This window comes from Tinamus guttatus, unplaced genomic scaffold (genome assembly GCF_059628265.1).
Source record: "Tinamus guttatus ecotype Peru unplaced genomic scaffold, ASM5962826v1 Tinamus_guttatus_pri_ptg000602l, whole genome shotgun sequence".
NCBI classification, from domain to species: Eukaryota; Metazoa; Chordata; class Aves; order Tinamiformes; family Tinamidae; genus Tinamus; species Tinamus guttatus.
The window spans coordinates 1,299,668-1,314,215 of record NW_028289136.1 but is presented as its reverse complement, the minus strand read 5'-3'; the positions used below and the strand labels follow the sequence as shown (position 1 = coordinate 1,314,215).

Here is a 14,548-nt window from a genome sequence, read left to right as displayed (position 1 = left end):
TGGTGTTATTTAGCAGTGTTGGGGATAGCAGATGGACAGCCCAGCCTGGAAAGTTCTTCCTTCAGCCTAGACAACAGTTCTTCCTGCCTTGGGACACCCATCTTGGTCCATGGGCAGAGTGAACCAGCAGGCAGAAATCCCAGGTGACCATGTCCGTGTGTGAGCAGAACCTTGCGGGATGACGTCAGAGCAAATATCCTTGTCCCTGGACACCTTCTCAGCAGAGAGGTGTCTGCACTGACCGGCCCAGTCACTCACATTGCTCACCAGCAAGGTTATAATTAGGAGAACTTCTAAATTAACATATACAAATGAATATAAGCATACATGTGTAATCAATAGATGGCACTTGCCAACTTGCTGTCCTTGAAAACAGAGGTTTCTTTATCCAGCCATTGCTCAGAACCAATGTGAAGGAAGTCTGACCTATAACGTCTTAATCACATCAGTATTGACGACATGATAAACAATAAGCAGTGGGGTAAATTTTGTAAAACAGATGGAGATTACACTAAAAATAGTTCATACAAAAGCATACAGATGTCAGATGCCAGATATTTGGAATATTCTACTTGTTTACAGAAATAAAATTGTATTTTATTACTTAATCCAATTCATGTTTTCTTTCTTTTTTTCTTTACCAAAACCAAAGTCTGTTATGAATCATTTGTGTTTATTTGCTAATGACATCCTCACAGTGGATTGAACAAACAAAGTGTGTTTTGCTTCATCTGTGCCTCTCTCATTGACTTTGCCTGGAAATTCCTCTGAGGAACTTCTGTTTGCAAAACTAGCGACAAAAAGATAGTGGTGTGAATTCTGTGCTGCAATGTTTGCACAAGCAGTGGTGGCAGAACCAGCACAAACACTTGTGGGAATTTGTTTGTGCAAGGTTAACGTCAGAAATGATTTATTGAAGCCTTCCCCTCCTCGCTGGTCTGGCATCCGTCAAGGGAGTAAATAAAACCGCCCGGATTTCAGAGTGCTCTGAGGCTGGTCGCTGAGCAAACACTCGAGATCAGAGTCAATATTTTGGAAGTAATCAATCAGCTGGTATTCGTTCCCACAAAATTTTGCTCGAAATGTTTTGAATTAAGAGACAAAATCAATCTTTTTGAAGATAAATCTTTTTTTTTCCCTGGTGATGTATTGTTTGGTGAAGTTGGTGAGATGGTCCATTCAGCTAAAATTATACTCACATGATGTGGAATAATTATTTTTGACATATTCTGATTTTTAATAAAAAGTGATGGAAATTAGTTTTTATCTGTTCTCCTACCTTCCAATTTCAAGAAGAAATAGAATTTACATGGTGTCGCTACACAAGTGTTAGGCAAATTCCCCTTCCAGTCCTTTCCTCATCAAGTTCTCATCCCTGAGAGCTTGGTTTAACTGTTTTTAAACTCTCTTTTTATTTTTTTTATTAATAAAATGCACACTGAACTGGATTCTTCCATCACGAGCACTACCTGAAGAAATCTAGATTCCTGGGATGCTGCTGAATTGCAGGTAGAGTTGCCAGAACCAAGCCTAGCCCCCAGGGGATTTAACTTATAAGAATTTAATTTATAGGATGAATCATAACTAATCCTGATGGTCAAGTCAGTGATTACAGAATCCAGCCAAGAAGGATAGTTATTATTTTTCCTCTTTACTCACTAGATAGATAAACTGCCTCCACAAATTACCTCCACAAATATATTGCCTCCACAAATAAATATTTTATCTCCACAGATATGTTACATCGTAGTCACACCCAGAACCACTTTTACCCACCTCCAGCAGATGTGACGCAGCTTAAAATATCAGTCAGGAAACTGTAGCTGAAAACTGAGAGATGCCTCCAAATAGACCTTTCATTTAGCCAAAATGTTAGTCTTGTTCTGTTCAAATGACATCTGGCATCTAAGCATCCTGTTCATGTAAGGCTATGATCAGAGCATTTTGAGGAAGAACTAGAGATTTCAGCTGTCAACAGACCTACCCTTTGTAAATGGCTGCATTTATTGAAAATCCAGTGCTCTCAGTCTTTGGACTTGCCCCTCTGCAGGCAATGACTTGACACTTCGGTGGGGCCAAGCACTTGGGAGCGGTACCTGGTCTGCTCCCTGTGAATGAAAATCCCTTTCAGTCTTGAAACTGGTAGAGATGACCCCAGGGCTACAACGAGGAATGGGACCAGAAATCCTGTTTTCTAGTTTTGCTGCGAATGTATCCAAATGGAGAATTTCCCCTAATCACCCTGTTCTGGGTGTCTCTTTGGCCAACTGATTCTCAAACCTTTTGGTCTTCCTTCTGCTGCTAGAAGGTTAATAGGAGTCTGCTGTGGTTGGAGGGAAAATAAAATGCTGAAAGCTGTGTTATTCCAGAGACAGCTTTCAGAACTGTGAGCCCCTTTACATCAATCATTTTACACTCCCCCTACCCCTCCTTGCAACATAAATAAATAAATAAACAAACAAATAAATAAAAATTAAAAAAAACAGTGCCCTGTACTCTGAAGAAAGAGCCGGGAGGGAGGAAGGGATAAGAATCCTTGTGGCGCATCCTGAGGTGTCTGCTCAGGTGTGGAATCCACTCTCAGCATCATCTGAATGGGAAGGACCTCAAAGTCCTGCAAGAGCAAAACCCAGATCTTTGGGACATCTTTGTCTCCTCTTCTGGATAAATTACTAGTATTTCAGGGCAAGATCTGCCCCTTTCCCTCCTTCAGTTATAAAACTGTTCTCTGGGGATACGAGGATGGCTCTTAACTTCTTTTGGCTCTGGTCTGGCCACAGCTGTAGAAACATAATAGTTTTGTGAGGGGAATGGTATTACTGTTTGTTATATTTTCATGTGCTGCGGCCCGTGTAACTGATTTTGAACATTACACATATATCCCCTCCTCCCCTGAGAGCAGCTCTTTCCCATTTCCAGGCCTCACCCGCACCCGCCGCCCGTCAGGAAGATGCTGCGAGTTCCCCGCCGCTCTCCCGCGCGTGACTGCGCAGGTGCTCTCTGCTCTCCGCCTGGGCCTGCCAGCCTTCTCCTACCGCTGCCAAGCGGCAGCAGAGCCATGTCTCAGCATGGAGACCTCCCCTTCTGCTGCGTCTGGCCTGGGCCTGGAAAGAGCTTGAGCAGGGGCTGAGGCCCTGCGGCCAGGACTTCCTTAGGGATGCGTTTTGGGGTTGGGATCTAGACCTGGGTTGGGACTCGAGTTGGGACCTGGAGCTGAGGCTGGGACGTGATGCTGAGGCTGGGGTTGGGATCTGGAGCTGGGACATGGGGCTGGAATGTGAAGCTGGGACATGGGGCTGGGCCATGGAACTTGGACCTCAGGCTAGGACTTGAGGCCGGGGCTGAGTCTGGAGCTGGGACCTGGATCTGCGACCTGGACCTGGGACTGGGACTTTGGTTGGGGCTGAGGCTGGGACCTGGACCTGGGATGTGGAGCTGGGACCTGGGATCAGAACTCGGGCCTGGAGTAGGGACAAGGGCTGGGACCAGGGACTGGGACCAGCCGCTAGATGTCACCCACTCCTTGCTGCAAAGCAACAGGCCACAAACGCAGCAAAACCTGTGAAGTCTAAATTTAATTCCTGCCACGCAGCTCTGTTACCATCACTCTGCAGGACTTGAGCAAAGCGGCTCCACGCAAAACGCAGCTGCTGTGGTCACAGAAGAAAATCCTCTTCTTTTGCAGTTATGGGCCAAATAGAAAGCTCAGGACGGATGCAAATACAAGATAAAATCAGGATCTCATCAGTTTATCAACAAACCACAGGTGATTTTGTTGTAACATTTAAGCTGGTGATTAAAAAATCGAAAATATTAAGTTAAATCTCTCTCTCCTTACCCCTCTGAAATGCACCTACTTAATAAGCTCCTTCAGTTTCGGCAAGCAAAACCAGTAAGGAACAAAATCGAGAGCTAAAAATTACATTATACCACTCAGAGCAGCAATGTTTTTGTGTGGAATTTAACCTGGTGTTGCACCTGATATCTGAAAAATGGACAGTTTCCACGGTCCAAAAAAGCTACACAAATAGAGCATCGTCCCAGCGATTTGTCTCAGACAATTCCCCCCCTGCTGCCGCTACCCTTGGGCCACCTCAGTGCTCCTCCAGCCGCTGCTTCGTAAGCTGTTCCCAGAGCATAAATCAAAACATCTGGCAATTAACAACTAAAAGCTGTTACAACAGCTGGAGTTCGCCAGGATTCAGGGAGCTCCAGCCAGAAATCCTTTCCCAGCTGCAGGAAATGACAGTGATATGGGATCTGCTGCACCAGCCGGGAGCTGCTCCATTTGCAACGATCCTCTCGTCCCGCGCACAGATCGGTTGGAATAGGAGCTCGGCACCACACGGCACACACGGCACTGGCTCAGCAAGATGCTTTGTGCTCAGCTCGACTCATCTTTTGTCATCTGGTTGAACCAGCCTAGGTTAAGTCTCGGCACGTGTTTTATGAACCATTTAGTCCAAGTGTAGCCAGAAAAAAAAGCACTGGCAAGCATCAGAGACACGGCTGCGGAGCGGTGTATGATGAGACCTGAGGGTGCGTAGTCCAAAGCTAAGCCTCACCTTCCAACATCATACAGAGCTACCACCAGCCTTAGTAAGGATTTTTTATTTTAGTAGTGGCCACAGGTGCTGGAACCCACCTAGGTAGCTGCAGCTCTTCCCTGCTCACTCCTGGATCTGTCTGGCTTTGGGTGGCAGTGGGGGAAACTCGGAGGTTCAGCACATCGGGATGCTGGCCTTGGTATCCAGCACTACGTAAGGCAGTCCCAGCAGTTCAAACAACCTCGTTTGCCCAGTGCAACTGCTTGTGGGGCTGCCACATCCATCAGATCACCGGCAATCAAAGATGAGCTTAAAATAAGCTTCAAAACGTAACCAAGCACAAACCCTGAAGGTTGTTTTTAACCCAGATCTTTTTGCTGATCTGCGTTACAGCTCGGCCCCACAAAGAGCTGCACCAACAAGGAACTGAGGAAGAGACAAGCGGCAGCGCAATTATGGGAAAAGGAGCCGAGGGTGGAGGGGGTGTGGTGGAAACTTCACCGCCAGATCATGATACAGCCTTTCCACAGTGCTGGGGCTTAGCACATTTTTGATTTTTGGCAGCAGAATTCAACTCTCCTTGACCACCAACTCTTTAACATTGACTCTCTTTAAAGACTTTCCGCAGAACAAGACAAAAAAAAATCCTCAAAAAAAAAAAAAGATAATAAACTAGGAAAATCACTAAAAAAGTGCTTATAAAGGCTACTTTTTCTCCCCTCTGTAGTCAAACTGATGCATTGTTATAGTGGTTTATGCAGGTTGACACCAGGCTGGAGCAACTAGAGCAGCCCACTGTTGGTCACAGGTGACCTCCAAGACACCGGATCTGGGGTGACTTGTGTAAGGGCAGAAGGACATCAGAGAGGCCTGCAGTAGACAACATCTTGCACATCGCATTGGAGGCTCTTGGTCAGTGTTAACAGCTCTGGAGATCCCTTTCCCTCCCCCAGAAGCTCTTTTCTTTGAAGCTTGTTTTGTTTAACTGCAGCTATATCAAAGCCTGCAAATTACAAGTTTCAAGTCAGAGATCTCATTAATTTCAGCGGCAAAAGCAAATAGCTCTAATTACCAGGTTTAGATGCTGCTCTTCAGAGCGTTGCTAGGTATTGATACCCAGGTGTCAATTGGTTCTTCTTTCATAGCACATCCTCAGTGTTATCCATGCGAGTTTGAATTAGTTCCTTATTAGAATAAAATTATGCTATTCCAAGTAATTCTGCATACCAAATGCTTCATCATGTTCAGGTGGGTTAAGATAATATAATAAAATGTAGTATCAGTGTCAAAGGAACTGGTGAAGGACGTACACAAAAGGAGGAACTCAGCTGTTCCTCATAACCGATAAAGAGGTGGTAAAAAGGAATAAAACCAAGTGGAGCATTACGGACCCTGATTAAAAACAAATAGTAATAAAATGTAGAGAATAAACGAAAACTCTGCTCTGAAGGGCTGAAAATATCCTGAGGAGCAAACACTTTTCAAGCTAATCACTAAGAATGGGATTTCTCTTTCTAGAAGTTCTGGTGTCCTTAACAGGCCAGCGCTTACATGGCTCCTCTCCATCGTAATTCCTGGAGCTGCTTCCTAGTTGGAGGCAGACGCTGCCACACGCGAGACGAAGAGGAGCCTTCTGCAAGGGCAGCCCTCTGGAGTTCCCTTGGGAGGAAGGAATGGGGATGGTGTGAGAAAGTCAGTCACCAAAACGCGAGGGCTGCCAGGAACACCTTAGTTCTCCACAGAGGGTAAAACTTTATTTCGATATAAAAATTAAATAGCAAAGTTTTGTGTTTTTTTTTTACAGTGATAAATTAGAAATTTACAGTACATACATCCAAGTAGCTATGTTTTCCGCACACCCCCACGTAACAAAGCTCGGAAGAAGCAGCCGACCTGATTGTGCAACGCAGGAGCGACGCTCGCGCCCCTGCGGCCCCCGCGGGATCGGGGAGCCGGCAGGAAGGAGCAGGGATCCCGCGAGGAAGGTGCCGCCGCGGCGTCTCTCCTCCTATAGCCGCAGCGGCGGCGCTTCCGAGCCAGGATTAGTCACACATTTTTTTGGCTTGCAATTCCTAACAGCACTGAAAGGAGAGGACGCCCGAGCTGCAGAGAGCCGCTCGTCCCGGCTCCCCGCACTGCGACTCCCTGCCGTGGCTCCCCCTCGCGAGTCCCGGAGCGGGACACGGGGAATGGCTGGATAAACGCGCGGAGTGGGTGAGTTGCCACAGCAGGAGGCAGCCAGCCAGCCTTGCTCCCGGCTGGCACGGAGAGCTTGGGAAAACTGCTCCTCTGGGAACAGCTCGTGCCTCTCCCCGCACCGCCTCCGAGCCCTTGGAGAGGAGAGCTCGCTCCTGGTTTATCCTCCCAGCTCCCTCGTGAGGCAGCGCGGTGGCATCCTGGACCCAGCAATTCCAGCGTCATAAATCACTGGGACATCTGCCTGGAGCCCAGAGGGTCATAACCGGAGAGGCAGGGATCTGAATGAAAATCCTGAATGAGGCTGAAGGACACCTGGAAGAACGTGGCACCCTGGCCAATGTAGGGTTAGAAGAGGAGCCTCACACGGTGCCTTCACCCCCCACAAGCCAGGATGTGGCTGCTGCTCCTGCAGCCCTCGCCGCGGTGGGGAAAGCTCCACCATGCAGCAGCTCTCGTGCACACAGAGCTTCTTGTCCACGGAGCAGCGGCCGGGTCCAAACGCGGCTCTCACAGCGAGAGCCTCTGCAGGGAGGATCGGGAGGCACAGCTGGCACGCGGAGCCGGCCAACACCGCGCGCGCTCGGAGCAGAACGTGTCAAGTTGTCACTTGTTCTGCTAGAGAGGGAGCCCAACCGCAAAGACTGCAATTAGGGTTTGTTTGGTTATTTTTTTCCTCTCCAAATGTGCTCCAGCACATGTTTCAACATTGACATTGAAACAATACACGCTTCTGGGACAGATTAGTGCTCACAGCCAGAGCTGGAGTGAAATGTGGTTTGGGAAGCACACGGGGCACCTGTACGTGCAGTGAGGGCTGTAACGAAGCAGCGCGGTCTCAGCTGCCCCCAAGGTCACAGGAGTTGGGGCATGGCGGGGACACCCTGCAGCTGACCAGGCTCCCCACAAACGAAGTAAAAATTCAGTCAAAACCAAAGATCCTTCAAAAGGGATCGAGTCCCTGTGCTCAGGGACTACGGATATTTCCATCACACTTCTTACCAGCCAAACAAGCCCCACACACAAGGTTCAAGCTCCCCATGAGCACAACCGGCCAACTAAAGGGATAAAAGAGCTCAACGTTGGGTATGAAATAGCTCTGTCCCTCAAGACGTTCAATCTCTTGTCTTTGGCTCCCTTCATAAGGGCTGAAAATGTCTCCAGTTCCTGGCGACTGAGGCCTGCCCTTGCTCGGTTCGTATCTATGGGCTAACAAAACTCCGGAGGCGTCAGCGAGCAATGGGAGCATCGCTCTGGGGCCGTCAGCTCTGCTGCTATGTCACGGGCTGAGAATGCTCTTTTAATTGCAACCGACACACATAATTACACAAGTGATCTGTGTGAACACGAGGCTGCCAAGGAACTGAGCGTTTCGCCTGGCGTCGGCAGAGATACCATCGCACTGAATGAAATATATTAAGACTTAATTGCTTCGTGCAGTGGATCTCCAGAGAGACACAGATAAACCCACACGGAGGAGACTGACACCGCTCTGAGGAGACCCTCCATGCATTTTTTTTTCTTTCTGCTGTAGGAAGGAATACTAGAACATAAGACTTTATTTAAAGCTATCAAACGCAGGGCAATAACGTAGTCTGCTGGAAATAGCAGGAGCACCTGAAAGGGCAGGAAGAGGCGGGTGGGTAATGGTGATGGATGCAGAACAGCGCACGCAGCTTCCAGGCTCTCAGTTACTCCCCTGCTTCTGCTAATGGCCTTGAGTAAAGAGCGTTTTTTTAAAAAATAAAAATAGGAAATGTCGATAAAATCATAAAGTAATTCAGGTTGCAAGGGACCTTGAAAGGTCTAAATTTCTGCTCAAAGCAGGGCCAAAACGGATCTGTGCAACGTGCAACACTAATGGGAGCAATAGGATTTCCAGGGTGGAAAGGCAAATTCCTCAATGGGAACTTCCTTCCCGGTGCTCAGCTCAGAGAGAGGTTAACTGAGCTCCTGGAAACTCCACCTTCGGACACGAGGACCTTAACTGGGCCCAGGATCTGGCCCCCGCCTGCCCTTCCACCATCAGTAAGAAGACTCAACAAAAGCCCCATTCCACACCCCCGGGACAGCTACAGTCCTGCCATTTCTAGAGACTCCAGCATATGCATCCTGCTTCAGAAAATACAAATAAAAATAATGCATTTGTTTTTTTTCACAGCTTTTAAAGCCTCCCTGGGCTTTCCTATTTTGGGCAGCATATTTTTATGGCTATTGCATTTGCAACGTGACTTTTTTGTTGCTTATTCTTTAAGGCTTTTCCCCCTTGCCTCCCTCGGAGACAGGTTCCACATCTGCCTCACTCCGCTCACCAGCCCTGGCCGTGCAACGCGTCCCCTCCACGTGACGAGGGCACCGGGGAGCCCGGGGCGCCACCGTTCTCACACCACCGTCTCGTTGCCTTTCCCGGGCTTCACCCACCCGTCCGCTCTCTTCTCCCGCTTCACTTTCCCTGAGTTCACCAGCCTGTTCGAGCACTTCTGCCACGTGTGCAGAGTTTTGGCCGACCAAATCCACATGCCCGACGTGATACCCACCAGGAGGGACATGAAGATTTTGAGCATCTCCACGGCCATGTTGGAATCATCGGCCGAATAGCGGAAAACAGCCCAGTTGGAGATCTCATAAAAGTAACACGCGATGACACACGTCGCTGGGACGGTGTACAGCACTGAAAAGACACCGATTTTGACCATCAGTCTTTCCAGTTTGTCGGTTTTAGTTCCATCTTTCTGAAGGTTAGACCGGATTTTAAATAAGGCCACCAATCCGGCCGCAATGAACAGCGTCCCGATAACCAGGTAGGTAAAAAGCGGCGCGACAACGAAGCCCGTGAGCGCGTCCAGGCTCTGGTTGCCAACGTAGCACAGGCCGGTGAGCTCGTCCGCGTCTACTAGTCTCATAATCAGAATGACTATGGTCTTCACTGCAGGGATGGCCCAGGCAGCAATATGGAAATAGGAGCTGTGCATTTCTATAGCTTCGTGGCCCCACTTGAGTCCTGCCGCCAGGAACCACGTCAATGTGAGAATGACCCACCAGATGGAGCTAGCCATCCCAAAAAAATACATCAGCAAGAAAATTATAGCACATCCTGTGTTCTTAAGACCTTCTTGGATAAGAACAGGTTCTGCTGCCTCTTCAAAATCACAGGATATCCTTTCCCGGCCCACAGTTAGCCTCACAATATAAGCAATGCTATAAATATTGTAGCACATGCTCAAAAATATGATTGGGCGCTCCGGGTAGGAAAATCTGGATGAATCAATCAGGAAGGTCAGGACTGTGAACGCCGTAGATATGAAGCAAAGACTAGCCCACACGGCCATCCAGATATCCGTGAATTCCTTGGCTGACCTGCTGTAGAGCCCAGCATCGTAGCCACACTTGAGGACGCAGTTCAAGCTCCTTTTGACCCAGATGTACTGGTCTGAGTTAGATCCCATGCTGTGGCATTCCTCTCCGGGCTGCAGGGACGTCTTGCTGTGGAGGGGAACCTCTTCGTCTCCCGGGCCCTCCATGCACATGTGGTTGTGGTCGTTCTGGGGAGGGAATTTGCTGCAGTTCAGGCTTTCCGGCCAGGCGAATCCGAATTCTTTCAGAACAGGTTCACATCTCCTTTTGACGGAGAGGCACATGCCACCGCAGGGCCCTATCGGGATGTTAATCTTCTCGGTGCACATAGGAACATAGACCGAACAAAGGAAGAACTAGGAGAGGAAAAAACAAAAGTCGCAGCTGAGTTAGAAGAAAATTACACGTATATATAATATAACAAGTTCTCTTTTTGTCTTTTTTAGCAGTAATATTTGGTTGCTTGCCTTGAAAAACAGGAAGCAGCATAAAACAAATAAACCAAGAACAATAAAAACAAAGGAGAAAAAAAAAACTAAAAAAAAATTGTCTCCCTCTGGTTCAGAAATGGTCCGAAGCCAAAGCCTGAGCATTTATTCCCTAGATTAGCACCATGCAAATTCAGTGCATCGATTTCAATAACGTGAGCAGAGTTTAGCCAGACCTAAACCTCAGGGGTGCAATTTTTGAGGAGAGCAAAAAAAAAAAAAAAAAGCAAGTTACAGAAGCAGTTTAAACAAACGTGTCTATTTGTTCGGGGCACTGCCTGGGTCTCGCAGCTAGCGAGCAAACGGCAGGAAAGGCAGCTGGCAAAGTCACGACTCTCCTGGAATAACGCGGGGTGGATTTTTTTTTTTTTTTTAATTTCTTTTGCTGAGAGGCTCGGGCTGTGTTTATAACAGCAATGAAACGCGGCTGCTCGCTCGGGCTCTGCGGTCCCGCCACGCCGGCTGTGACAGCGCGAGGGGACCGCGCTGCCGCGGGGCTCTGCGCCAAGACGGGGCTCGCGCCGGGGCCGCGGCTCCTTCGAGCGGCCCCGGGGAGAGGGCGAGCGGGCCCCGCGGCCGGGGGGTGCCGGGGGCCGCGAGGGCGATGCCGCGCACGCACCTGGAGCTGGCTGGAGCAGCCGTACTGGATGAGCGGCGTGAAGGTGGTGAGCTGCAGCTCGGCGTCCGCCTGCAGCTCGTGGCCCACCAGGTTGGGCATCTTGGTGACGTTGTAGCCCAGGTTCTGGCACATGGCGATGCGGATGGCGTCGCAGCGGCGCTCCTCGTCCTCGCCGAAGGCGCGCGCCCCGCCGAGCAGCAGCGCGAGCAGCAGCGCGAGCGGCCGGGCCCAGCCCCGCGCCATGGCCCCCCGCGCCCCCGGCCCCGGCCGCGCCGCACGGGCCGGCTGCAACGGCGAGGGGCGCCGGGCGGCTCCGCTATTAAGCGGCCCCGCCGAGCAGCGGCCCCGGGGAGGCGGGACGGCGCCTCCCTCCCCTCCCCTCCCGGCCCGCGCCGCCCCTCACCGCCGCGCCCGGCCCTCCCGCCCGGCCCGGCCCCCGGGGAGCCGCTGCCCGCGGCCCCGCGGAGCGACCCCTCTGCGTCCCGCAAACAGCGTCCCGCTCCTGCCTGCGAGCCGCGTGTCCCCGAGGAGCGACCCCCGCTCCAGAGAGGGGCCCAAGGAAACCTCTCCCGCCGCGCCGAAATGTCCCCCCGCCGTGTGCGGAGCTCCGGCTCCCACATCCCCGTCCCTGTCCGCAGTGCAGAGCCCTTCTTGTGTCCTCCCCAAGCCCCGCCGTGGTCCTGAAAAACATCCCGCCTCTCCGGAGGGAGCGTCAAAGAGCAGCCTCGGCATCCCTGAGAAACGTGTTCCCCCCGGCATGGGGACACCTGAGCGTGTCCCCCACGTCCCTGAGGCCATCCCGCCATGGGGAGGCCTTGCCAGGCTTCTCCGGTGTCTCTGAGAAATGTCCCCACAACGTGTCCTGTACCCGCATCACCCCATCCCCCAAAATGTCGTTGTCCCCCTCTGGAGTATTCCTGCTGCCCTCCAGCCCTTCCCCATCTCCCAACTTTTCCCTCTGCTCCACTTCCTCTGCAGGCTGGTAAAGACGTCCCGTCCTCGGGGAGGCGTCGAGCTGGCGCCAAGGACGATTTTCTGCATTTTTAGTAATTAAGAAAACGTGAAGCAGTTTTGGGGCAGGGGGCGTTTGGCTGCAATTACCGCTTGCCGAATCACTGGCTGGTGCCGCTCGAGGATGTCCCGTTATACGGCTCATCCGTCAGGGATTTGTCCCTGCACTTGCCCGGGCCACACTGGGTTTGCCAGGGGGAGGCAGGCGCCTCCTCTTCCTCCCCAAAGCCCTGCAGCAGCCGGGGGGTCCCAGCTGCCCGTTTTATTCCCTAAGTTGCGCTGTGGGAAGCGGACTGGGGAAGCGAGGAGACCCTCATAGCTCCAGCCGGAGCAGGGGTTAAGGGCGAAGCACCGGGGCTCGCAGTTGGATTCTCCCGGGATTATTTAGACTTGCAATAAAATCTGGTTGGGCGGGTTGTGCCTTCAGTGAAAATATGTCATCTATTAACGGACTGTTTGCAAAGCACTCTGAAAACATGCGCAGAGCCCCGTCTCAGCGACGTCCCCGCGTGCGCGCGGCTTTGCGAGCGTCGCGCACGCGTGTCCGCGGGCAGGCCCGTCACCGCGGGCGTCGCTGTTCAGGTGCCCTGTGAGCACGGGCATCACAGCGCAGCGGAGCCGGGAATAGGCCGAGGCAGCCCTTGGTTATCCCTGCTGCAGGCGGGAGATTGCACGTCACCGCACGAGGACGCGGTGGTCCCCACGGGGCTGTCTTGCAGCAAGATGGGACAGCGAGTTGATGAAGTTAGCGTGGCCTCACCACGCTAATAACGAGCCCAGGAGGCAGCGACCTCACAATGTCCCTGTGAGGCAGACGAGAAATGTTATCTGCGTTGGGTTTGCAGCCCAAGGTCACGCAAGGAGCCGACGGCCGAGGCGGGAGCGCGGCTCCTATCGGGTGCCTTTCCTCGGAGCGCTGCCCGGGAGCAGGCTGTGCCCGACGCCAATCCTGGCCCATGATAAGGTTGGGAAGGCCAGATGTGGAGTCGGGTGATGGGCGCCACGCGGGCCGGAGCACCCAGGCAGGAGGCTCTTGCGGGGCAAGTGCTCGTGTCCATGACCTGGAGGAAGGAAGAGCAAAGGGAAGGATCGCGGTGACCTTAACCCCTTTCCATTTGCAGTCTCCTGCCCCAGCTGGGTGCTGATTCCCATGAAACATCTCAGATTGCACCACAGAACTGCCCTGGAGCTGCTCCTTTGCCTGGGAAAAGGGACAGAGAGGCCATTTAAGACCATGGTAGATCCAAGTATCTTTTCAAAAAAAACAACTCCCCTCCCCCTGAACTATCACTGTTGTTTTTTCTTTGAGAACGCAAAATAAATATTAGAAAGTGCTGCACTGCTCTGTTTGCTTTGGAAGGTCTTTTAGATAATGGGAATTGGTTTTCAAAACAAGAGTGCTGGGAGAGGCGGTGGCAAATCATACAAGAAGGTTGAGCTGGAAAAAATGGTAATTACCCTGCTTTGAACCATGTGCGTATATTACGAGTGATTAAATGTCAACATGATAAGCATGTGCATAACAGTTTCTTTAAAGAGATCAAAGTAAGAAACCTCCGGGATAGTAGGTTTACAGATTCTTAGATTACCGGACAGTTGTGAGATTCTGGCCTGAATCCGGCACTGCACACCCCATGTTACTTCTTCGAGTGTCATTTGAGTGACAGCCTATATATATCTGTGTGTATATATATATATATATACATACACATGCTAACACACACACACATTTAAATCTTATTTGGATTTAACAGCGGCCTGTGCTAAAGGAGCAGCAGCCAGCCTGTGAAAAAGCTCTAATTGTTATTTATTGTGGCTGCCAACAATTATATGTGGTTTCTAGTCCGAGTTACCTTCAGCTTCCAGCCACGGGCTTTTATTACATTGCACTGGCTAGGCCAAGGAGTCCTTACCGAGATTATCCCTGTAGGTAGCGTGGGACTGTGATTAAGGCACTCCTTGACCTTCCCATAGCGAGCAAAAGAGATTGAACTTCCGGAACTTCTTACTGCAAGGCGTCTTTTCCAACGCTTTAATCGTTCTTTTGATTTTAGGGGAGTGAGATTTGGCTCTGCCATCTGAAAAGCTCTTTCACCCAAACCCGCCCTGCTGAGTGTTATCAGAAATGTCTGAATAAGCAGCCTAATCACCTAGTCGACCAGGACTTCCAGACACTTCCAGAGGGCAATTCAGATAGTAGAAATTACGTGAATTTAAAATCCTAATTTATTCTTACCTTGCTGTTTTTTCCTATTCCCCTCTTAAATGTGTGTATATTTATTTGCATATTTATTAATGTGGTGACTGTATTTTACATTACAAAAACAAATGAT

At 50.6% G+C, this 14,548-nt stretch overlaps 1 protein-coding gene and 1 long non-coding RNA gene across 3 annotated transcripts; one reads left to right on the top strand and one right to left on the bottom strand.

The window, feature by feature from the left end:
- Positions 1-5,344: 5,344 nt before the first annotated feature.
- FZD4 (frizzled class receptor 4) lies at positions 5,345-11,371 on the bottom strand. 2 transcript variants are annotated; one of them, XM_088534914.1, is made up of 3 exons: positions 11,205-11,371; positions 9,281-10,453; positions 5,345-5,550 (listed from the first exon to the last, which is right to left on the bottom strand). In XM_088534914.1, exons 1-3 carry the CDS (start codon positions 11,334-11,336, stop codon positions 5,539-5,541), a joined length of 1,317 nt encoding a protein of 438 aa, XP_088391040.1. In that variant the 5' UTR covers positions 11,337-11,371; the 3' UTR covers positions 5,345-5,538. The 2 variants fall into 2 exon arrangements, with proteins under 2 accessions (XP_088391040.1, XP_088391039.1); XM_088534913.1 differs by lacking the exon at positions 5,345-5,550 and having other exon boundaries at positions 9,107-10,453.
- An 841-nt stretch (positions 11,372-12,212) lies between these two features.
- LOC148592416 (uncharacterized) lies at positions 12,213-13,554 on the top strand. The gene is made up of 2 exons (XR_015913940.1): positions 12,213-12,250; positions 13,337-13,554. It is a non-coding gene; the product is annotated as an uncharacterized LOC148592416 (long non-coding RNA).
- Positions 13,555-14,548: the final 994 nt, after the last annotated feature.

Coding starts and splice junctions, on each gene's coding strand:
- FZD4 (XM_088534913.1), bottom strand. CDS start 11,336: ATGTGCCAGAACCTGGGCTACAACGTCACCAAGATGCCCAACCTGGTG. Junction 10,454..11,204: donor GCTGCTCCAGCCAGCTCCAG/GTGCGTGCGCGG, acceptor TTCCTCTCCTAG/TTCTTCCTTTGTTCGGTCTA.